A 25,021-nucleotide genomic window follows, 5' to 3' on the forward strand; every position below is an offset into this window, starting at 1 on the left:
ATGTCAATATTAAACTTTTTACATAACAATTTAAACTGAAATTCCGTTTTATTGCCACATTCAAGTGCTATTTCAGGATTTAGAAATTCCATTTCTTTAAATATTGAATCGATTTGTAATGGAAGTTGTTTTTGAACTTCTTCTAGAGCTGTGATGTAGAATTTAAGACAATCTATTTTTACCTGACACGCTTTTTGTTCAGGAAATGATTTTAATAATTCTTCGCGCTCATTACCAACAAATACATCTTCTACGGCCAAGGTAACATGTGGCGACCGCATTTTGTTAAAATTTTATTTCTACAGAAAAAGTTGTCAACATTTTATTTCTATAGAAATTTTGTTCAAAATTTTATTTTTATAGAAAATTTTGTCAAAATTTTATATCTATAGAAAATTTCGTCAAAATTTTATTTCTATAGAAAATGTTGTCAAAATTTTTTGAAAATTCCCTACGCGGCTCCAAAAATTTTCCTTTTTTCCCTACATCCAACATTTTTATACCCTCCATCATAGGATGGGGGTATATTAACTTTGTCATTCCGTTTGTAACACATCGAAATATTGCTCTAAGACCCCATAAAGTATATATATTCAGGGTCGTGGTGAAATTCTGAGTCGATCTAAGCATGTCCGTCCATCCGTCTGTTGAAATGACACTAACTTCCGAACAAAACAAGCTATCGACTTGAAACTTGGCACAAGTAGTTGTTATCGATCTAGGTCGGATGGTATTGAAAATGGGCCATATCGGTTCACTTTTACGTATAGCCCCCATATAAAGGGACCCTCAGATTTGGCTTGTGGAGCCTCTAACAGAAGCATATTTCATCCGATCCGGCTGAAATTTGGTACATGGTGTTGGTATATGGTCTCTAACAACTATGCAAAAATTGGTCCACATCGGTCCATAATTATATATAGCCCCCATATAAACCGATCCCCAGATTTGGCTTGCGGAGCCTCAAAGAGAAGCATATTTCATCCGATCCGGCTGAAATTTGGTACATGGTGTTGGTATATGGTCTCTAACAACCGTGCAAAAATTGGTCCACATCGGTCCATAATTATATATAGCGCCCATATAAACCGATCCCCAGATTTGGGTTCCGGAGCCTCAAAGAGATGCAAATATCATCCGATCCGCCTGAAATTTGGTACATGATGTTGGTATATGGTCTCTAATAACCATGCAAAAATTAGTCCACATCGGTCCATAATTATATATAGACCCCATATAAACCGATCTCCAGATTTGGCTTACGAAGCCTCAAAGACAAGCAAATTGCATCCGATCCAGCTGAAATTTGGTACATGGTGTTGGTATATGGTCTCTAACAACCGTGCACAAATTGGTCCACATCGGTCCATAATTATATATAGCGCCCATATAAACCGATCCCCAGATTTGGGTTCCGGAGCCTCAAAGAGATGCAAATTTCATCCGATCCGCCTGAAATTTGGTACATGATATCGGTATATGGTGTCTAACAACCATGCACAAATTGGTCCACATCGGTTCATAATTATATATAGCCCCCATATAAACCGATCCCCAGATTTGGCGTGCGAAGTCTCCAAGAGAAGCAAATTTCATCCAATCCGGTTGTAATTTGGAACATGGTGTTAGTATATGATCTTTAACAAGCGTGCCAGAATGGGTCCATATCGGTCCATAATTATATATAGCCCCCATATAAAAGGTTCTCCAGATTTGACCTCCGGAGCCAGATTTGGAGGAGCAAAATTCATCCGATCCGGTTCATATTAGGAACGTGGTGTTAGTATATGGTCGCTAACAACCATACCAAAATTGGTCCAATCACACAAAAATTGGTCCATATCGGTTCATAATCATGGTTGCCACTAGAGCCAAAAATAGTCTACCAAAATTTTATTTCTATAGAAAATTTTGTCAAAATTTTATTTCTAGAAAAAATTTTATTAACATTTTATTCGGTTCATAATAAAATTTTCATCATTGTCAAAATTTTATTTCTGTAGAAAAATTTGTTCAAATTTTATTCGGTTCATAATCATGGTTGCCACTCGAGCCAAAAATAATCTACCAAGATTTTATTTCTATAGAAAATTTTGTCAAAAGTTTATTTCTATAGAAAATTTTGTGAAAATTTTATTTCTATAGAAAATTTTGTTAAAATTTTATTTCTGTAGAAAATTTTGTCAACATTTTATGTCTACTTTGTCAAACTGAATTATATACGTATTGGATCGATCTTGTTTGATTTAATATATACTACGTATGGACTTACATACAATTTAGAAGATGGTGTTAGGAGGTTTGTGGATGGCAGTGTTTAGAAGAAGTTTCTACGCAATCCATGATGGAGGGTACATAAGCTTCGGCCTGGCCGAACATACGGCCGTATATACTTGTTTTCCCTACGGTACGGTAATGAATAAAATTCAAACAAATATGGTAATAAAATAACATATATTTTATTTTGAAATTCAATTTTTTATACCCTCCACCATAGGATGGGGGGTATATTAACTTTGTCATTCCGTTTGTAACACATCGAAATATTGCTCTAAGACCCCATAAAGTATATATATTCTGGGTCGTGGTGAAATTCTGAGTCGATCTGAGCATGTCCGTCCGTCCGTCTGTTGAAATCACGCTAACTTCCGAACGAAACAAGCTATCGACTTGAAACTTGGCACAAGTAGTTGTTATTAATGTAGGTCATATGGTATTGCAAATGGGCCATATCGATCCACTTTTACGTATAGCCCCCATATAAACGGACCCCCAAATTTGGCTTGCTAGGTCTCTAAGAGAAGCAAATTTCATCCGATCCGGCTGAAATTTGGTACATGGTGTAAGTATATGGTCTCTAACAACCATGCAAAAATTGGTCCACATCGGTTCATAATTATATATAGCCCCCATATAAGCCGATCCCCCGATTTGGCTTGCGAGGCCTCTAAGAGAAGCAAATTTCATCCGATCCGGCTGAAATTTAGTACATGGTGTTAGTCTATGGTCTCTAATAACCATGCAAAAATTGGTCCACATCGGTCCATAATTATATATAGCCCCCATATAAACCGATCACCAGATTTGACCTCCGGAGCCTCTTGGGAGACCAAAATTCATCTGATTCAGTTGAAATTTGGTACGTGGTGTTAATATATGGCCTCAAACTCCCATGCAAAAATTGGTCGAAATCGGTCCATAATTATATATAGCCCCCATATAAACCAATCCCCAGATTTGACCTCCGTAGCCCCTTGGAAGAGCAAAATTTGGTACGTGATGTTAGTATATGGTATCCAACAACCATGCAGGAATTGGTCCATATCAGTCCATAATTATATATAGCACCCATATAAACCGATCCCCATATTTGACCTCCGGAGCCTTTTGGAGAATCCAAATTCATCCGATCTGGTTGAAATTTTGTACGTGGTGGTAGTATATGATATTTAACAACCATGCCAAAAGTGGTCCATATCAGTCCATAATCATATATAGCCCCCATATAAACCGATCCCGAGATTTGGTTTTGGAGCCTCTTGCAGGAGCAAATTTCATCCGTTAACAACCATGCCTAACTAGGTCCATATCGGTCTATAGTTATATATAGCCCTCAGATAAATCGATCCCCAATCACACAAAAATTGGTCCATATCAATAATTGTATATTGCCCCCATATAAGCGACCCCCATATTTCAATTCTGGCTCCCTACATACCGTGCAAAAGTCCATATCAATTCGTAATTATTTGTAGACTTACCTACACATACTTTTTTTGTCTAATGTATACCACGTATGGACTAACTCACAATTTAGAAAACGATTTAAGATACCACAACCCAAGTAATTCGATTGTGGATGACAGTCTTTCATAGAAATTTCTACGCAATCCATGGTGGAGGGTACATAAGATTCGGCCTGGCCGAACTTACGGCCGTTTATACTTGTTTAAAATTAAGTAACATAAAATGTTTAATTCAGGTAGTAGAGTAACGACAAAGTTTTAAGGAACTTTGTGTTAATTATAATAAAGTGTTTTGTATTTCATCCTATTATAATGACTAGAGGTACATTTGAAAGTAGTACAATTACTTTCAGTTGATTGCAAATGAGATCGTATAATACATATCGAATTCATAATGTCGTGACTTAACTTATTTCTGTTTTTTGTTCTTAAATCCGTTACAACGGAAAATATTCGTTGTCTGCATTAGCGTGAGGCATATATAGTAAAAAGTCAACTATCTTGGAAAAATTGGGAAATAATAATTCTTCATTAAAATTTTTACACTTAGATATATATGACCAGAATTGTTCGACATCCTTCTTCGCTAAAGTCTTTCGTTCAATTACAGAAAAATTATATTCCATTGTTACCCACTCATGGGTAAGTTGATTAATGTCAATATTAAACTTTTTACATAACAATTTAAAGTGAAATTCCGTTTTATTGCCACCTTCAAGTGCTATTTCAGGATTTAGAAATTCCATTGCTTTAAATATTGAATCGATTTATAATGGAAGTCGTTTTTGAACTTCTTCTAGAGCTGTGATGTAGAATTTAAGACAATCTATTTTTACCTGACACGATTTTGGTTCAGGAAATGATTTTACTAATTCTTCGCGCTCATTACCAACAAAAACATCTTCTACGGCCAAGGTAACATGTGGCGACCGCGCATTGCAATCCAGTTTCAATTCTGATTTTTTAATAAAATTGTGTCCCAGTTTAAAAAAAATTTTTGTCGATTCCTAGTGCAGTACATGTATCATAGTTTTTTACTTTGAAATAAAGCATTTAGAGCATTAAAGTGGCCGATGACGTATTTTAAAAATAACAAATAGGCCTTGTTGCATTCATTTCTTAAATCATTCAGAATTAATTCAGCCGATTTTAATTTGTCATGGGAATATGCAAATTGGAAATACTCTTCAAGAACGTCCCAGTTTTGCAATATCCTTTCAATACACGTTTGTTGAGACAACCATCTCGTCTCGCATGTTTTTAAAATTTTTCTTTTTTCTTCGTTCAGCATTTCTTGAAACTCTTCTAGTTGACTGCATCGTTTTGAGCTTGCTGATATATACCTCCCAATTTGTCGCACTAATTCCTCAGGTGCTCTGGGCAGTTGAAGATATGCCTTATTGGCTATAATAGCGGATGAGTGATAAATACATTTAATAATTGTAACATCAGGTAAATCAGCTAGCAATTTGGAATAAAACGAATTGTGTCCTACCACTATATTGGCGCCATCACAACATAAGCCAATAATATTACTGTATGGTATTCCATGATCATGTATACATTTTTTAAATATTCCGTAAAGAGCTTCTGCAGTACAGTCAGATCCAACTTGTAACAAGTCAAGAAGCCGTACAATAGATTTCTCCTGTTCATTATCAAAAAATCGAACTAGGAGACACATAGTTTTCTTATGGGAAAGATCTGTGTTCTCATCGATTAGTACAGAGAACTTTTTTGTTTTCAGCTTTGAGACCAAAACTTCCTGTTCATTTCTTGTTAAAATATATTGTATTATCTTAGTGCACTTTGTTCGTCCTAATTGAGCATTTTGTATTATGGATGAGTCAGGGACTATCTCCTTCAATAAAGGAACCAAATGTTCAATAATTTGAATACCAACATTATGTTCTGCGAAGAACAGGCTTAATCGTATTTCGTTCGTTTCGTTTGCAACATCATTGCCCACGTTTGATGATACGTTTTCATAGTAGGATTGTATATTGCTTGCATTTTTAACATTACCAACATTTTTCTTGTGGACTTTGGTGGCCGCATGTTTCTTTAAGTCAGATTTTCCGCAATTTAGGAATTTTCCATAAGCAATGCACTTGCATTTAAAATCATAATTTTCGACCGCCTCTAGCCAACCCTTGAATTCACCATCCGTGAGCCAATTTGAACAAAAAGGTTGTTTTCTATATTTTGCTGGAGTGGTTTCATTATCTTCACTAGACGACGTTTTTCTAAAACATTAAAAATTCTTATGAATATGTGTATAAAGCACAATAGTTTAGACAAACTTACAACGGGCAATTTGACCATAGGTACACAGAGTAAAACAGTTTTTAATCTAATCCAGAATAGAAATCATATATTTATATTAACGAATCTGCGAATGCATTGCAAGTGATCGATGTTTTTAAAATATTGTGAAGTACCAAGTTGGTGAAACCATCACCTGATTATGTACCTAAATGGAAGCGTTGATTCTTCTAAATGAAAACTACCCATTTCTTTAACTAAATAAAACCAATGAAGAACGTCTTCTAACGATAGCGCTGAGCTTTACTAAATGAATTCAATACAATAACATCGCTGCGTATTCAATTAGTTGAAGCTTTGACTACCATATATTTTCGGATCTTCAAATATCTGAAATATTAAGCAAAAGCACTCTTCTTGTTGCAAAATGTTAGTATACATTGGAAATTAAAAAAAATTCCCTACGTTTGTGGAAAAAATGAAAAATCTGTCCGTTTTCCCTACGGTTGTAATTTTACGAAAAAATCCCTACAAAAAAGGATTTTTCCGTACACTTGACATCACAGGTTGTAGGAATGTTTGGTTTTGTTTGGCATGCTTCAGTTGTATAGTTGGCGTGTGGGCTATTGTATCTTTTTAGCAGGTATGCAACAAGGGAATATAAAGGTATGGAATATTTTGGTATTTTGAAATATATTAGCGTTTGCTTATTCTTTTTTTGGAAACCAATTTAATATTTTCAATATAAAAAATAAACCTTTAATTTCAGAATAGCCCCAGAACAATTGGAATAATTAGTACTCCTCTGCCTGTAATTTAATAGTGAATTGGTAAAGTTTCTTTAACTTTCCAGAATATTTAGTTTTTTATTTTATACTATATTTCATAAGAAACCCAATTTAATGTTTTTATTTAATGTAAAAAAAAATATTTATTTTCAGAGTAACCCTAAATGAATTTGGACAAATTTTTATATTTCCCTCAGCGTATAATTTAATAGAGAATTGGTAAGTTTTCTTTTAAATTTTTGGCTTTTTACTTTATTATTTCTCTAATTATTTCAGGTCCAAATTTCATGAGATACGTTTACCAAAGAAAAGTTGAATTCCTTATACCATTTTATTAAATGCTCCCAAATATGGTAAGTTAAAAGCTAATATGATTAATATTTTTATTACATGGTGTAAATTTTTAAAATTTTCATTACTCCTTCCATTTTTTTCAGTAAGATGTTTGCAAAAAAAAAAAAAGACTTACAATGAAGAACTAAGGATAAGTCAAAATGTTCAAATGGCGAGTTAAGACAAACTACTGTCTTGTTCCACGTGGCCATAATTTTTATTCACAAAAACCATTGTATTAAGAACTTTCTTCATAAGTATTTATAATAAAATACGTTTGCTTAAAGAAAGTTTACTTTTAATGTGTGAAGATTTTCATAATAGTATAGCGGTTTGTTTTTCCTTTAATTATTTAATTTCTCTGTATTTTGGAAAGATGTATTTAAAAATAGTTCATTCGTCGACATTTTAAAGAGAATGTTAACGTACTTATACCCTGTGCCACACTGTGGAACAGGGTATTATAAGTTAGTGCATATGTTTGCAACACCCAGAAGGAGACGAGATAGATACATGGTGTCTTTGGCAAAAATGCTCAGGGTGGGCTCCTGAGTCGATATAGCCATGTCCGTCTGTCCGTGAACACATTTTTGTAATCAAAGTCTAGGTCGCAGTTTTAGTCCAATCGACTTCAAATTTGGCACAAGTATGTGTTTTGGCTCAGAATAGAATCCTATTGATTTCGGAAGAAATCGGTTCAGATTTAGATATAGTTCCCATATATATATTTCGCCCGATATGGACTTATATGGCCCCAGAAGCCAGAGTTTTACCCCAATTTGGCTGAAATTTTGCCCTAGGAGTACAATTAGAAGTGTAGTCAAGTGTGCCAAATTTGGTTGAAATCGGTTCAGATTTAGATATAGCTCCCATATATAGCTTTCGCCCGATTTACACTCATATGACCACAGAGGCCAATTTTTAACCCCGATTTAGTTGAAATTTTGCACAGGGAGTAGAATTAGCATTGTAGCTATGCTTGCCAAATTTGTTTGAAATCGGTTCGAATTTAGATATAGCTCCCACATATATGTTTTTCTGATTTCGACAAAAATGGTGAAAATACCAACATTTTGCTTGCAAAATCGCCACTGCTTAGTCGATAAAAAAACACATTTTTGGGACGTTATTTCATTTTCTGGGGGCTTTATTTCATTTTTAAGATTGGGATTTGATTTCACAATGAAATAACGCCACAAAATAAAAAATGAAATAATATCCCAAAAAAATATTTTGGGACGTTATTTCATTTTACCTAAATTTACAATTGACCGAAAACTACATAAGTTAAAACTACATAAGTTTTTAAAATTCGTGCGTTTTTTTTTGTAACTACCAAATTGTACACAGTTTTGTATCTTCTCCTTTGGGATATAATGGATAGTTTCGAATCGTCTCGTATTGTAATGAAATCGGAGACGACACGAAACTATCAATAATATCCCAAAGGAGAAGATACGAAACTGTGTGCAATTTGGTAGTTGCAAAAAAAAAAAAAAACGCGCGATGTGTGTGCAATTTTGTAGTACCAATGAAAAAATGGTACCATTTTCGTATCGTCTCCTTTGGAATAAAAAAGGAAAAAGTTTTAACGTTTGAAATACGGAACGGCCTATCAAGTGATGGGTATAAAATGAATAAGCTAGTCAGTTCACAATTGCATTCGGCCGCTGAAGTTTCAAAACCCATGATTTACGAAATAATTTCGTGTGTAAGAACAGCAAACGAACTTCTTTATGTTCCAGAATAAATTTTAATATGTAAAAAATTGGGAAAATAAGATATTGTGAAATACGAATGGAGATGGAAATCGTGCAATGTGCGGATTAATTTGCTTCCCAATAGGAACTCTCTAGAAGTTAACAACTGCATTGAGACTTAAGGAATACGTAAGCTAAAAGAAACATTTTTTACTAGCAACTACAAAATTGCACACAGTTTCGCATCTTCTTTTTTCGAATATAATCGATAGTTTCGTGGTAGTTGCAACTACCAAATTGCACACAGCTTCGTATCCTTTAGATATTATCGATAGTTTCGTATCATCTCGTATTGTAATAAAATCGGAGACGGTACGAAACTATCGATAATATCCCAAAGGAGAACATACGAAACTGTGTGCAATTTGGTAGTTGCGAAGAAAAAAATCGCACGATGTGTGTGCAATTTTGTAGTACCAATGAAAAAATGGCACCATTTTCGTATCGTCTCCTTTGGAATATTATCAATACTCCTTAGGTTAGGTGGCAGCCCGATGTATCAGGCTCACTTAGACTATTCAGTCCATTGTGATATCACACTGGTGACCTTCTCTCTTATCACTGAGTGCTGCCCGTTCCACGGCGTTCCACATTGCAGTGAAACCACTTAGAGAAGCTTTGAAACCCTCAGAAATGTCACCAGCATTACTGAGGTGAGATAATCCACCGCTGAAAAACTTTTTGGTGTGCGGTCGAAGCAGGAATCGAATCCACGACTTTGTGTATGCAAGGCGGGCATGCTAACCATTGCACCACGGTGGCTCTCAATACTCCTTAAGTATATGTTTTGAAAAACATTTCTTCACTTCTGATAACAACAAGAAATATATCCGTTGTTACTAACAGGTTCATTTTCTATCAGACCAATAAAAAGATATGCGTAGCCGAGAATCCTCGTAGCTTTGAAATTTATTAAATTTGTTGCTAATTTGGGCTATTCCTAAGTCCTGAATGTTTTGACTTCTTTTCAAAATATTGGGGTGTTAATTCATATGCAATTGGGGCGTTATTTCATATTTTGGGGCTTTATTTCATATTTGAAATGGGGACTTATTTCATTATGAAAAAACGCTCCATTTGCATTTTCTCTTTGGGCATATTTCGTTTTCCCTTTCGGGCATTTTTATACCCTCCACCATAGGATGGGGGGTATATTAACTTTGTCATTCCGTTTGTAACACATCGAAATATTGCTCTAAGACCCCATAAAGTATATATATTCTGGGTCGTGGTGAAATTCTGAGTCGATCTGAGCATGACCGTCCGTCCGTCCGTGGTAAATGGTGTTAGTATATGGTCTCTAACAACCATGCAAAAATTGGTCCACATCCGTCCATAATTATATATAGCCCCCATATAAACCGATCCCCCGATTTGGCTTGCGAGGCCTCTAAGAGAAACAAATTTCATCCGATCCGGCTGAAATTTGGTACATGGTGTTAGTATATGGTCTCTAACAACCATGCAAAAATTGGTCCACATCCGTCCATAATTGTATATAGCCCCCATATAAACCGATCCCCCGATTTGGCTTGCAAGGCCTCTAAGAGAAGCAAATTTCATCCGATCCGGCTGAAATTTGGTACGTGATGTTAGTATATGGTATCCAACAACCATGCAGGAATTGGTTCATATCAGTCCATAATTATATATAGCACCCATATAAACCGATCCCCAGATTTGACCTCCGGTGCCTTTTGGAGAAGCAAAATTCATCCGATCTGGTTGAAATTTGGTACATTGTGCTAGTATATAGCCGTTAACAACTATACCTAACTAGGTCCATATCGGTCTATAGTTATATATAACCCTCAGATAAATCGATCCCCAATCACACAAAAATTGGTCCATATCAATAATTTTATAAAGTCCCCATATAAGCGACCCCCATATTTCAATTCTGGCTCCCTACGTACCGTACAAAAGTCCATATCGATTCGTAATTATTTGTAGACTTACCTACACATACTTTTTTTGTCTAATGTATACCACGTATGGACTAACTCACAATTTAGAAAACGATTTAAGATACCACAACCCAAGTAATTCGATTGTGGATGACAGTCTTTCGTAGAAGTTTCCACGCAATCCATGGTGGAGGGTACATAAGATTCGGCCTGGCCGAACTTACGGCCGTTTATACTTGTTCATTTTCTCTTTGGGGCTCTATTTCGTAGAGCCTTTTCTTCAGTGTAAAGGTTTCAACAAATTCGCGTGAATACTACTACTATTTTCGAGTAAAATAAAATCGAAATAGTAATTATTTAATTTCTCTGTATTTTGGAAAGATGTATTTAAAAATAGTTCATTCGTCGACATTTTAAAGAGAATGTTAACGTAATTTTATTATGGGGTTCCCAAAAAATAGTCAAGTTAACCAAAATAATGCAGGGCTTTATTTCATTGGGGCTTTATTTCGTAGAGCCTTTTCTTCAGTGTAAAGGTTTCAACAAATTCGCGTGAATACTACTACTATTTTCGATTAAAATAAAATCGAAATAGTAAAAGTAGTTAATGTAAAACAGTTCTAAAATGTAGTATAACAAGTTGTTGAAGGCTTTCAAAACTCATGTAGGTTCCATTTCTGTCAAGCTGATGGTTCTGCCACGGTGAGAAGTAGAAAATCTTTGGTTAAGTATATACGTTCTTCTAAAAATGTATCATAAACTAATGGCTCATCCCCTACATCGCCCTGGTTTATGTTTATATAAAATATAATATAGTATAATATAGTAAAATAACGTTTTTGTTATACAATATTTGTTTTCTCCATGATGAATAAATGTAAGTTTTGAAAATGAAATAAATCCCCATGGGCCCTATTTCGTAATTTTTTGGGAGCTTATTTCACGGAGCCCGTGAGAAGGCTGTTACGATGCTGAATGTCCGATGGGAGAATTGTAAGGGTTGCAACGACACCTAAGGTGAAACATAATATATTTGAACAATACACACGCTCAGAAAAAACATGTTTGGACATGGTTGCCGCATCCATTTAATGCTTATATAGAGCATGTAATCGTCGCGAAAACCATGTATTTTGTCTTTGTAAAAATAATTTTCGATCCGAGAAAAATATATGTTAGGTTAGGTTAGGTTAGGTTAAAGTGGCAGCCCGATTAAATTTCAGGCTCACTTAGACTATTCAGTCCATTGTGATACCACATTTAACTAAAAGTACCTATTACATATGGGCACTTCTAGTCTTAACCACTGAACCTTCTCTATTATTTAGTTTTGTGGAACCAACCAGATTGCTCCAAAAACATTAACAAACTGCTTAAGTTAACGTTTTCCAGGTCAGCCAGTAATCTAAAGCTATATGCTCCTAAAATTCGCTTACGCCTTACACAAAAAGCAGGACACTCACACAAGAGGTGTTTAATTGATTCCTTTTCCTCCACATCATGACAGCTTATACAATAGTCATTATACTTCGCACCTATAGTTTTTGCAAATTCGCCTATCAGGCAGCGACCCGTTATAGCAGATATCAGGAGTGATATCTGACGTCTCGAGAACATTAGCATATCTAGTGTGCGGTTTAAGTTTAAATGGGGCCATATTTGCTTGGTGTCGTTACAACCCTTGCAATTTTCCCATCGAATATTGGCCATCATAACAGCCTTCTCACGCAGTAAGAGCTTGCAGGTGGCCAGAGGCATACCAACAGACTCTAGTTCCCCTGGAATATGTAAGGTAGTTCCTAGCCTTGCTAACAAATCTGCTTCGCAGTTCCCCGGTATGTTCCTATGGCCAGGCACCCATATTAGGTGAATATTGTACGGCTCAGCCATCTCGTTGAGAGATTTGCGGCAGTCTATGGCCGTTTTCGAGTTAAGGAACACAGAGTCCAAGGATTTTATTGCAGGTTGACTGTCTGAGTATATATTAATGCCAATATTTGTTGGAACATTACTTCTCAGCCAATTCACCACCTCTCTTATCACCAATATTTCAGCCTGAAAAACACTACAGTGATTAGGTAATCTTTTCGCTATTTGAATTTCCAGATCTTTAGAATATACTCCGAACCCCACTTGTCCATTCAATTTGGAGCCATCAGTATAGAAATCTATATATCTTTTATTCCCCGGGGTCTGTGTACACCACGCCTCACTGTTGGGAATTAGAGTTTCAAACTTTTTGTCGAAAAGTGGTTTTGCCAGGGTATAATCCACTACGTTAGGCACATCTGGCATTATTTTGAGGACCGAACTATGACCGTACATTTTTTCCGACCACAGCGATAGCTCGCGCAGCCGCACAGCCGTTGTTGCAGCTGACTGTTTGGCCAAAATGTCTAAAGGCAATAGATGTAGCATGACATTAAGGGAGTCTGTTCCTGTCTTACTAAATGCGCCTGAGATACATAAGCTCGCCATACGCTGAACTTTATCTAAACAAGTCGGTTTCTGAAGTGCCGGCCACCAGACTACAACACCATATAGCATTATAGGTCTAACTACTGCCGTGTATAGCCAATGCACAATTTTTGGTCTTAGTCCCCACTTTTTCCCTATTGCCTTTTTGCACGAGTACAAAGCTACCGTGGCTTTTCTCGCCCTCTCTTCAATATTAAGCCTAAAATTCAGCTTCCTGTCCAAAATAACGCCAAGGTATTTTGCACACTCACCAAAGTGAATTTCAGTACCCCCTAAGGAAATGGGCCTAACCGTGGGAGTTTTGCGATCTTTGCAGTACATGACTAGTTCTGTCTTTGCTGGCTTTACACCAAGACCATTTTCTTTCGCCCATTTCTCAGTCATCCGGAGAGCTCTCTGTATAATATCTCTGATTGTGGATGGGAATTTTCCCCTGACTGCTAGCGCCACATCATCTGCGTATGCCACCACTTTTATCCTTTCTTTTTCTAGGGAAACCAGAAGGTTGTTTATAGCAACATTCCAAAGAAGAGGTGATAGAACTCCTCCTTGGGGAGTGCCTCTGTTCACATACCTTTGTATGTTTGCTTGCCCTAGTGTGGCTGAAATACGTCTCTTTATTAGAAGTTCGTCTAACAGCCTAAGTATACCTGGATCAACATTCAGAGTTGTCAGTCCATTTAATATCGAGCTCGGATGGACATTATTGAACGCCCCTTCGATGTCTAGAAACGCCACGATTGTGTATTCTTTGACAGAGAGTGAGCTTTCAATATAGCTGACTAGTTCAAGCAATGCGGTCTCAGTAGACCTGCCCTTCGAGTATGCATGCTGTCGTTTCGAGAACAAACTTGAATCCACGCTAGTTCTAAGATACATGTCTATCATCCTCTCCAGGGTAAGTAGGAATGAGGATAAGCTGATTGGTCGGAAATCCTTCGCACTCGAGTGAGAGGCTTTTCCTGCTTTAGGTATGAAGACGACTTTTGTTTCCCTCCACTTTTCTGGAATATATGCTAAGTTTACACATCGTTTATATATCACCGTCAACCAGGGGATAATTCTTTCAGCCACTGCCTGTAACTCCGCCGGAGTAATTCCATCAGGTCCGGGGGATTTGAATGGTCCAAAGCTATTTAAAGCCCATTTTATTCTAGATTCCGACACAATTTCCTCGATAGGAAATGATCGTTGAGCCTCTGTTACACCGCCGGAACATGGTTCAACCGTCTGATTTCCAGGGAAGTGTGTGTCCAAAAGTACCTCCAACGTCTCCTCACTGGAGGTTGTGCAATTTCCCTCCGATGTTTTAATGAAACCTGGAGCGGTGTTAGTGGATGCTAGTACCTTCCGTAGTCTGGAAGCCTCTGACGTATTCTCAATACTGCTACAGTAATCATCCCAAGAGTTTTGTTGGGACCTTCTCAGTTCTCGTTTATATTCTCTCAGATTCATCTTGTAAGTATCCCAATCCTCCGGAGCTCATGTGGACTTTGCTTTGTTAAAGAGCTTCCTGCAGGATTTCCTCATATTACTTAACTCCGTAGACCACCATGGCGGCCGATTTTTTCCCCTTGGCTTTCCTCTAGGGCAAGCAGCTTTCAGTGAAATGTTGAAGGCCTTAGTAATCCGCTCCACTGCGTGTTCGATATCTTGCACAGTGCTCATATTTGTCTCCGGCATTTCCGGTATCATCGAATTGAACGATTCCCTATACCTATTCCAGTCAGCTTTCCTAACATTTGGCGGAAATATGGTCTTTGAAGTACGAACAGCCAATCTGAAACTGATGTAGCGATGATCTGAGAAGCTATGTTCCCTCAAAACTTGCCACTCAGATATCTTATCATTCAGGTCCGGAGAGGTCAACGTTACGTCCAAAACCTCTTGTCTGTTCCTGGTGACGAAGGTTGGTGCATCTCCCTTATTGCAAACTACCAGGTTAGTACGCAAAATAAACTCTATTAGCGACTCACCCCTTGCATTAGTATCACTACTTCCCCAAATACTATGATGTGCGTTTGCATCGCATCCCATAATGAGTTTTTTCTTTGTTTTTAGTGACTCCTCAACTAAGGTCTTAACGGCACAGGGTGGCATCTTCCTATCATGTCCCATGTAGACCGAAGATACCCAATAGTTGCATGTGGATATCTCTAGACTGGCTACGACAGTGTCTACATTGCTCAATGAAGGAAGCAGAAACAAGTTTAGTTCGTTTTTAGCATACATGCTCGATTTATATCGTTACCGGTATTATGCAAAAGTTTGAAACCCGGAGTGCTTAATTCACAGATCTTGTTCTTATATATGTATGGTTCTTGAATAAGAACTATATCTATGTCTCCTTTCATCAGGAGAACTTTTAAGGCAGCACAAGCGGCCTTACAATGGTGAAGATTTATCTGGAGGAACCGTAGAACCATCCAAATTTTCAACCACCGTCACATCAGCCGCTTCAATTGAGTCATCAAGGGCTTTCTCTTCACAGATCTCGGTGACTCTCGCAACAATCCGCGGTTCAGCTTTGGTGAGGCTTGAGCCTGTAGAAACTTCCCGCATATGATTTTCGCCGTAGTCTGCAGGTTTTATGTCTCCTTCGGCTTCGCTAGGAGATTTTTTCACTGCTGACTCTACCGGAGGCTTGTCCGTTTCGGAATCCTTTGGCTGATCGCTTTTGTATACCTTCATATGGATATCATGAAAGCCATAACTTACGCGTCCTTGGGTCTGGGCTAGATGTGGCAGCGACTCTATGTTTAATATAAACACCGCATGCCGTCTTGGTCCATCCACCTCATCCAAACGACCAACCTTCCAATCGGCGGTTGGAAGATCTGGGTTACATTCTTTTAGTCTCTCTAGTATTGACTCAGGATCAGGAGGGTTTGCCGGTATCCATGCATGTGCTCTAGGTTTAGCCGGTATGTCTTTTTTATCGACTAACTCCAAAGCGGCTCCTTCCCAAACTTCACCAATTAGCATCAATGCAGCTTTAAAGCAATCCATAGACCTCTGGTCTGCAAAAGCTATTAACTTATATCGTCCTTGATACCATCCAGCATCTTGCCGTCGAGGACTTGGTCCGGGAAACTTTTTTCGCACCTCTGAGTAGACACCAGACATCGCGTTCTCAATTTCCCCCCATTTTTGCCTTGGAATCATACCGTCCAATGCTCCTTTATTAATAGCCATCACAAGGCTGTCTTTTGCAACTGAGGCAAACGATCTTTGATCCCGTTTAGAGGATGGCAGCTCATGCGGTGATCGTTCCCTTTTTCCAGCTTCAAGAATTCCTTGAGCCCATTTTAAGGAATCGCTTTGCTTAGCCGACAACGTGCTTGGGTCGACTGATCCTAATTTCTTTAGGATAAACAAAGCATTTGTTCGTTCCTTGAATCTCTTTCGAGAGGGATTGCCTCCTTTTGATGTCGTCACCTTAGAAAAGGTTCGACTTGCCAAAGTGTCACCGCCAGTCGACCCGTCTACAGGTCGACTAATTGGGCCTGACTCTTGGTCGCTGCCCAAATTTATAACTTCAGTCGTTACCCGTCCACTGGGCCCTGAAGTTAGCAACCCAGTGGATGACTTTGAATTTCGCTGCATGGTGGTTTATTATTTCCACCACACGTGAAATTCGTAATAAGTACTTATTACGATGAAATACTCCGCTATTAGAAAACACGTCCGTTCAGTTCGACGCATTAGCGTAGCTAGACAATTTTCCTAGGGGGGGCTATAGCCTAGCTAAAAATTTATAGACTGAACTTATAGGTTCAATTATTGTTTTATTTCATAAAAAAGAATACAAAAATAGACATCAAAATAATATATAATAAAGCAATTAAAAGTAGTTCCACACTTTTCCCAGCAAAAAAATTGGGATTTTTTTAAAGGCACAACTTTAAAAGCACTTCCAAAAATGTCCTCACAAAGAAGTTAATTATATTAACTACACAGGAAGTTTTTTCATATTTTAATGCGTAATTTTTGTTTTCTTTTTTCAAATAGTTTAATAAAAGAGTAAGAATAAATAAAATGGTAAAAATTATTCAAATTTTGCCACAAAAATGCTAATCCATTATAGAAAAATCGATAATTTTTGAAAATATTTAAACAAGCGTTAGAATGCATTAAAAATCATAAAAAATATAAAAATTATTATAAATTAATGTTTCTTGAAGCTCGAGGTCTTTATAAATATTTATATAATTCTAACAAAAGTTCGACCAAAAATCAAATAAAAAACGAATAAATAAAAAGTTATTTATTTGGGAAAATATCACACAACGATATGGATCAAACCGTAAGAAGTGATGCAAATTTATTGAAACGGTTGACATTCGTTCTATGACGAGTTCCATTCATCGCTTCTCCGCCTATTTTGCACCACTTCCGGACCCAAAAAGAACATTTTCACTTCTTTTTTGGCGATGCTTTTTTGCAGCATTATTAATTTATGAAAGAATAGTTTTAATACCAATTACTATTTTTTAATTAAGATGACTAGACCAGACTAAACAATATAATAAAGGAGCTTTACAGCCTGTTTATGTATGTCGAATGAGCTCTGTGGATCGACTAAAATGAAAAAAAAACAGCTGAATTTATAACCAAAAAACAGCTTTTTCTATGCATTTCAGTCGATCGATTGAACTCGTTCGACATACAGAAACAGGCTGTTAGTTATTCAACTAAACCATAAGTTCAATCACAGCTCTATTTCATAAATATCAGACTTCAAACATTGCCATCGGCAACTGCTACCACAACCCAAGTAATTCGATTGTGCATGAAAGTCTTTAGCGGAACTTTGTGCGGTTGTATACACTTGTTTAATTTTTATAAAAATGTAAAATCGTAAATAGGTTTTCAAATTCTGGGGGGGGGTCTAAGCCCCCTCCCCAGAGGCCTTCCTACGCTTATGGTTCGACGGTTGAATAAAAAGTTCAAAATATATGTTGGCAATAAGCATTTAAATGGTTCTCAAATGCCTCAAACATGTTCTATTATTTAAATGATAGAATTTGAGACCATTATATGGTCGGGAAAATCATGTACCTGACCATTCAATTTTTTAACTTTTTTGTAGAGAGAAAAGTATTTTTATAGCTTGCGTATAAACATGTCTAGAACAATTACGTGGTCATAAACACCATGTACATTGTTTTCGTGACCATTTAATTATTTTGCATTGAAAAGAATTTTATAAAAAACATTGAGCAGCTACATACGATTTTCAATTTGCGCGTCAGTCGTGTGTTGATTGTTTCTTGGAATGGACGGAGAATACGGAATTACTGTGTTAATTTATTTATTCAGAAATGGCACGTGGTTTTATGTGAACACAAGAAAGGAAAGTGTAATTGAAAAAAATGTACTTGTTTTTTGTTCTGCATTTTGATATATGAGATCATTTATTTTTATTTGCAGTTACATGATATCTGCGTTTTTTCATTTGCACGACGCAAATATGGAATGATTACTTAATAGAGCCAAAATAGAGTGTATAAATATATGTGATGTTTGTTTGCACAACATTATAAAAACAAATAAACAATGAATTTGTTTATAAATAAATAAAAATAAAAAAATAAAGTTAATTTTGTGTTTCCTTTTTTCCAGTGGCGTCCTTTTTTCGACTACGAAATAAGTTTTTTCATAAAGATCAAAAAATTTTAGGTTGTGACCATGTTCTTTTAAGTAGGAGAAAAACATTTTTAATGAATACCATAACATTTTAAATCGTGACCATTGTCTTTTAATGGAAACAAAATTCTTTTTGTCAATATAATAACATTTTAGATGAGGACAATTTTATTTTTTTTTTTAGAACCATGTTCATTGAGCCAACATGGTTGAAGGTGAAAATGTTACAGGGTCTCCGCAAAAATAGCTCCTATCATATTATTTTGCTCTTCGAATATGATTGTGACAATCATGTTTCTTCTCTGCGTGCAAATAATATTGTTTTTGACCAATCCTGAAAATGAAATGAAGCAAAATGTGCTTGAGGTATATGTTACACAGGCGAGTTTTTTTAAATAGTCTCCCGCTTACTGAATTTTTCAAAATCGACGTTTTTTTCCTATTTTTGCTGGTTTTGTTTTTTTCGAAGTTTTTATGCCTACATTTTACATTTTACATATTACATATCATGCGTTCAATGCGTCCGATGATTGAAGAGTTGAAATTTCTCTTTGAAATCAAAAGCTCGAATAGTGTGCCGCAAACAGAAAAAATCAACCCTTCCATCAACGCACGGATTGACGCATGATGTGTAATTCAACGTTAATGATGGCAATATTAATACATAAAAATTTATTGAATTTTTCGCAGAATAAACAGCGCAGAAAATTATTGCTTACATTATACAGTAATCTTTTGAACTGCTTCTGAATATATGAATATTTTTTGCTGGGTTTACTGTAGATGACACGTTTTCGCCTACATATGAGATTAAACTTTATTATTAATTTCGTGCTTTATAAAACTGTTTAAAGTAAGCAATTACTTTTGTCATGACATATGTTATACATCCAAATGGCGGATCTACTCGGCAGAACTTGTCGAGTAACTTGTAATGAAAGAGAGATGCATTTTGACATTGTTGTCTTTAAATTACGCCTGTTTTCTTTTAGTACTCGATGCAACATTTGTATCCAGAACATCGTTGCACTGGTGTTCTATAAATATTTATTACTATTTGAGCACTTCATTCATCAAAAATTAAAGATTTCATTAGTTTTCGGTGCTTGTTTTTAAACAGCTGATGCCAGTGTTACACATTTTTGGCCATGTCCTGGATAAACGAGTACTCTGTCTTTTTCTGTCGGTCACGGCTTAGGGTATCCAGTACTAAAAGAAAACAAACCTGTTTATTTATTTATTCAGCTATGGTAAGCCAGTTCGAAGGTAAATTTATGAATACAATAAGTTTACTACTTTTACTATATTTTGGTGTCGAGAAACGGTTTCTAGTAAAAGTACATAACGGAAAACAACTAATGTTAAGGCAATATCGAAAAATATTTATATGTGCTTCCTGCCTAATATTTTTGGGACATATGTTAGAGAAGCGATTTTTTGAGGATGACGAAGAAAAAAATGTATACTTTACCCGCGTTACTGTAATAAAGTGGGGATTCCATGCATCAATAAACATGGAAAAATATTGTGGAATTGGCACACCATGGATGCTGAAGGCAATCAATGCGAATGCGATAATTTTCAATGGAGACAAATACAGGTAGGTGTGATAACGAGACTTTGTGCGTCGAACCATTTTAATCAAGTTTCCTGAAAAAAAAAAACAAAAAAAGGAAACATTTTCAAAATCGAATCTTCCTTTAGGTAGAAATTTGTCGTTTTCTGGCATTTCTATCCCCATCATCTGTGTTGGGGATGCGGAAAATAGACGATTTTATGCTTGGGACACAAACAAACCTATACTCGAATACGCGTTAATATAATTTTCCCACCAACGGAATGACACCAATATTAAGGGTATAGCCAATATTTGCACTTGTAAGGCATTGATGAGTGATGGCCATAGCACAAATGCCGATGACTGGGCCATCAATGCCAAAATACCAATTGAGTAAACAGCGATGGATTTCCAATGCTTGCGGGTTCCCATCAGGATATCTGAAATGAGAAGGGTTCATTTAATTTGTGTTTTTATTTTGTTTGTAAATTAAATCTCAATCACACCCCAATCAATTTCAAACCATATTCGATTTTTAGATGGCTACTCGTCGTCTACTGTTTGCATAGGATTTCAGCAAGTGTCTGCATTAACGAATTTGTTTTATTTCATTAAATTCTGATTAACTCATTCGATTTGTTTTATCCCCGTTGATTTATTTAAATTTTTTCTATTTTATTTTTTTGCAACTAAAAGCGAATGATACACGCAAAAAATCTTTCCTCCCAAACGAAATTTTAGACAAACAAAGTTCGTTTCTCTTTTGTTTTTTGCTTTAAGGGGGTTTATTTGGATGAAAAGTATATACTTTTTGTGATAAACGTTTATTCTTTTCCACGATGTAAAAACAAAATTGCATTTTCCCTCACTCTTTCTCACTTCCACAAGGTTTTTTTAGTTATTAACACCTTTTTCTGTAATACAAACAATGTAGAAGATATTATTTGATTTTATAATTTTTTTAAATTTTACCTGGACGGAGAATCGAACCAAGGACCATGCAATTTGTAAGCCAACGCACTATCCACTGAGCTATGTATCTGTTGTCATCAATAGACAATTACCCATATACGATTCATTTATATAACTAGCATAGCTTGCGGCGCCCACATACATTTAGTTGGGCACCGTGGAGCAATGGTTGCGACGTCTATCTTGCATACCAAGGGTCCTGGGTTCGATCCCCGCTTCTACCGAACGTCAAACAATTTTTTTTTTATTTTTTCACATATATTCCGGATATGTTCCGAAGATTCCGAAAAGGACAACTTTTTACTATGAAACTGTAATATGGACTGTGTTGTTGGTTCAAAAATATTTTTTTTTATTGTAAAAATAAAAATTTTGTAACAAACGAATTTTTTTGGTGATAAAAGTTTAAAATTTTAGAAGGAATTCAAAAACTCTAACAAAAGAAAAACGTTTTTAGTACACGTTTTCCAAACGTCTTTTTTTGCGTGTACATCTGGAGAAAAACAGTTTATCAGTTCTTGATAGTGAGTCGACACAGACACACCTATGGTTTCAGATGGCGGACTAACGACACACACACGCTGCATGCAATATTACGACCATTGTGTTTGATCCGAGAACCCAGCGTGCATAATTTGAAAATTACATATGTACACACATAGAAATGATTATGAAGGACAGGAACATCCGTTCACGATGTTTCTTTTTCGTGAAAGTTCGTTAGACGGAGAAAAACAATCTGACAAAGATAAAATGACTTCATGCGCAGTCAAAATAAACTTGTCGTACATGCAGTTAACTTTTCCAGTTAGAGAATTAATTCTACATGCAATTAACTGACTGTTTTAACATTGTGGTGTTCTAAGGGGTAGTCAATTGTCCGAATCTGCATTACTTTCAATTAGCTTAAGGTTAGTTACTTTAAGTTAGTTCATTTCATTTATTTTAAATGAAGAAGTTAAAAAAATACTTTCACCAATTTTCACTTTTTAGCTTTATCAAGTTTTGTATTGCACTTTTATTTTCGTATTATATAATCCAATTTGAAACATTTTTTGCTCCGACCGGATGTTGACGTGAGGTTAAAGATTTCTTGTCCTTAACCCTACACAGAAAAAACTATCACCAAAATATTTCCAATTAAAAAGTGGATTTAAGTGGAATAAATTTTCACTTAATAAATTGATTGATACAATTAACTTTTTAATCAAGATTCAACCGTCGAACGAAACGGACGTGTTTTTTTTAATAGCGGACTAACTCATCGTAAGAAGTACCTACTACGAATTTCAAGTGTGGTGGGACATTAAGCCACCATGCAGCGAAATTCAAAGTGATCCACTGGGTTGCTAACTTCAGGGCCCAGTGGACGGGTATCGACTGGAGTTATAAATTTGGGCAATGACCAAAAGTTAGGCCCAATTAGTCGACCTGTAGACGGGTCGACAGGTGGCGACACTTTGACAAGACGCACCTTTTCTAAGGTAACGACATCCCTCACGAAAGAGAATCAAGGAACGCAGAAATGCTTTGTTTATCCTAAAGAAATTAGGATCAGTCGACCCAAGCACGTTGTCGGCTAAACAAAGCGATTCCTTAAAATGGCCTGAAGGAATTCTTTGAAGCTGGAAAAAGGGAGCGATCACCGGATGAGCTGCCATCCTCCAAAAGGAATCAAAGATCGTTTGCCTCAGTTGCCAAAGACAGTCTTGTGCTGGCTATCATTAATAAAGGAGCATTGGACGATATGGTTCCAAAGCAAAAATGGGGGGAAATTGAGAATGCTTTGTCTGGCGTCTACTCGACACCAAGAGGCTGGTTGGTATCAAGGACGATTTAAGCTAGTCGCATTTGAGGACCAGAGGTCTATAGAATGTTTTAAAGCTGCTTTGATACTAATTGGTGAAGTTTGGGAAGGAGCTGCTCTACAGTTAGTCGAGAAAACCAAGAGCACATGCGTGGATACCTGCAAACCCTCCTGCCCCTGAATCTATTTTAAATAGACTGAAACAATGTAATCCAGATCTTCCAACAGCTGATTGGAAGGTTGGCCGTTTGGATGAAGTGGATGGACCAAGACGGCATGCAGTGTTTATATGGAACACTCAGTCTTTGCCACATCTAGCAAAGTCCCAGGGCCTTGTATGTTATGGCTTTCATTATGTCCAAATGAAGGTGTGTAAAAACGATCAGCTACATAATTCGGAAATGGACAAGCCTCTGCCTGAATCAGAAATAATCGGATCCTCTTGCAAAGTCGAGGGAGATACAAGAGATGCAGACATGGATAGACACCGTATGCGAGAGGAGGTTTCTACAGCCTCAAAACTCACCAAAGTTGAACCTATGGTTATTGCGAGAGTCACCGAGATCTCTGAAGAGGACATTCTTGATGACTCGATTGAAACGGCTGATGTGGCGGTTGTTGAAAATCTCGATGGTCCTACGGATCCTCCAGATAAATCTTCACCATTGTAAGGCTGCATGTGCTGCCTTAAAAGCTCTCCTGATGAAAGGGGACATAGATATAGTTCTTATTGAAGAACCATATGATTATAGAAACAAAATATGTGAATTAAGTTCTCCGGGGTTCAAACTATTGCAGTATACTGGTAATGATGTAAATCGAGCCGGTATAATTGCTAAAAACGAGCTCAACTTGTTTCTGCTTCCTTCAATGTGCAATACTGGCACTGTCGTTGCCAGTTTAGAATTATCCCAATGCAAATATTGGATATCTTCGGTCTACTTGGGACATGATAGGGAGATGTTTCCATGTGCCGTTAACACCTTAGTTGAGGAGTCATTGAAAACAAAACTCATTATTGGATGCGATGCAAATGCACATCATAGTATATGGGGAAGTGGTGACATTAATTCAAGAGGAGAGTCACTATTAGTGTTTATTTTGCGAACTAATTTGGTAGTCTGCAATAAGGGAGATGCCCCAACCTTTGTGACTAAGAACAGGCAAGAAGATTTGGACGTCACCTTGGCCTCGCAAGAACTGAATGAAATGATATCTGTTTGGCAGGTTTTAAGTGAACATAACTTCTCAGATCATCGCTAAATCAGTTTCAAATTAGATGTTCATAGCACTAAGACCATATTTCCGCCAAATGTTAAGAAAGCGGACTGGAATAGGTATAGGGAATCGTTCAATATGATGATACCGGAAATACCAGAGACAAATATGAAAAATGTGCAAGATATCGAACACGCAGTGGAGAGGATTACTAAGGCCTCCAACATCTCACTGAAAGCTGCATGCCCTAGAGGGAAGCCAAGGGGGAAAATCGACCACCATGTTGGTCTACGGAGTTAATTAATAAGAGGAAATCCTGCAGGAAGCTCTTTAACAAAGTCCATCAGAGCTCCTGAGGATTGGGACGCTCCAGATTTCATTAAAACATCGGAGGGCAATTGGACAACGTTCCGTGAGGAGACGCTGGAGGTACTATTGGACACACATTTTCCTGGCTGTCTGGGTCGAACCATGTTCTGACGGTGCCACAGGGGCTCAGCGGCCGTTTCCTATCGAGGAAATTGTATCGGAATCTAGAAT

The 25,021-nt window shown here is 36.8% G+C and overlaps 1 protein-coding gene across 2 annotated transcripts in view; it reads right to left on the bottom strand.

Annotated features, from left to right (window-relative positions):
• Chs2 (Chitin synthase 2) overlaps positions 1-25,021 on the bottom strand; it is a 180,179-nt gene that overhangs the window by 116,624 nt on the left and 38,534 nt on the right. For both annotated transcript variants that reach the window (XM_075304778.1, XM_075304777.1), the window contains exons 5-6: positions 20,724-20,924; positions 20,398-20,576 (exon numbers count right to left, since the gene is read on the bottom strand). In XM_075304778.1, the coding sequence (XP_075160893.1) occupies positions 20,398-20,576; positions 20,724-20,924 (380 nt within the window). The remainder of the gene's footprint in view (positions 1-20,397; positions 20,577-20,723; positions 20,925-25,021) is intronic.

The sequence above is a fragment of the Haematobia irritans genome, chromosome 4 (genome assembly GCF_050003625.1).
Source record: "Haematobia irritans isolate KBUSLIRL chromosome 4, ASM5000362v1, whole genome shotgun sequence".
NCBI classification, from domain to species: Eukaryota; Metazoa; Arthropoda; class Insecta; order Diptera; family Muscidae; genus Haematobia; species Haematobia irritans.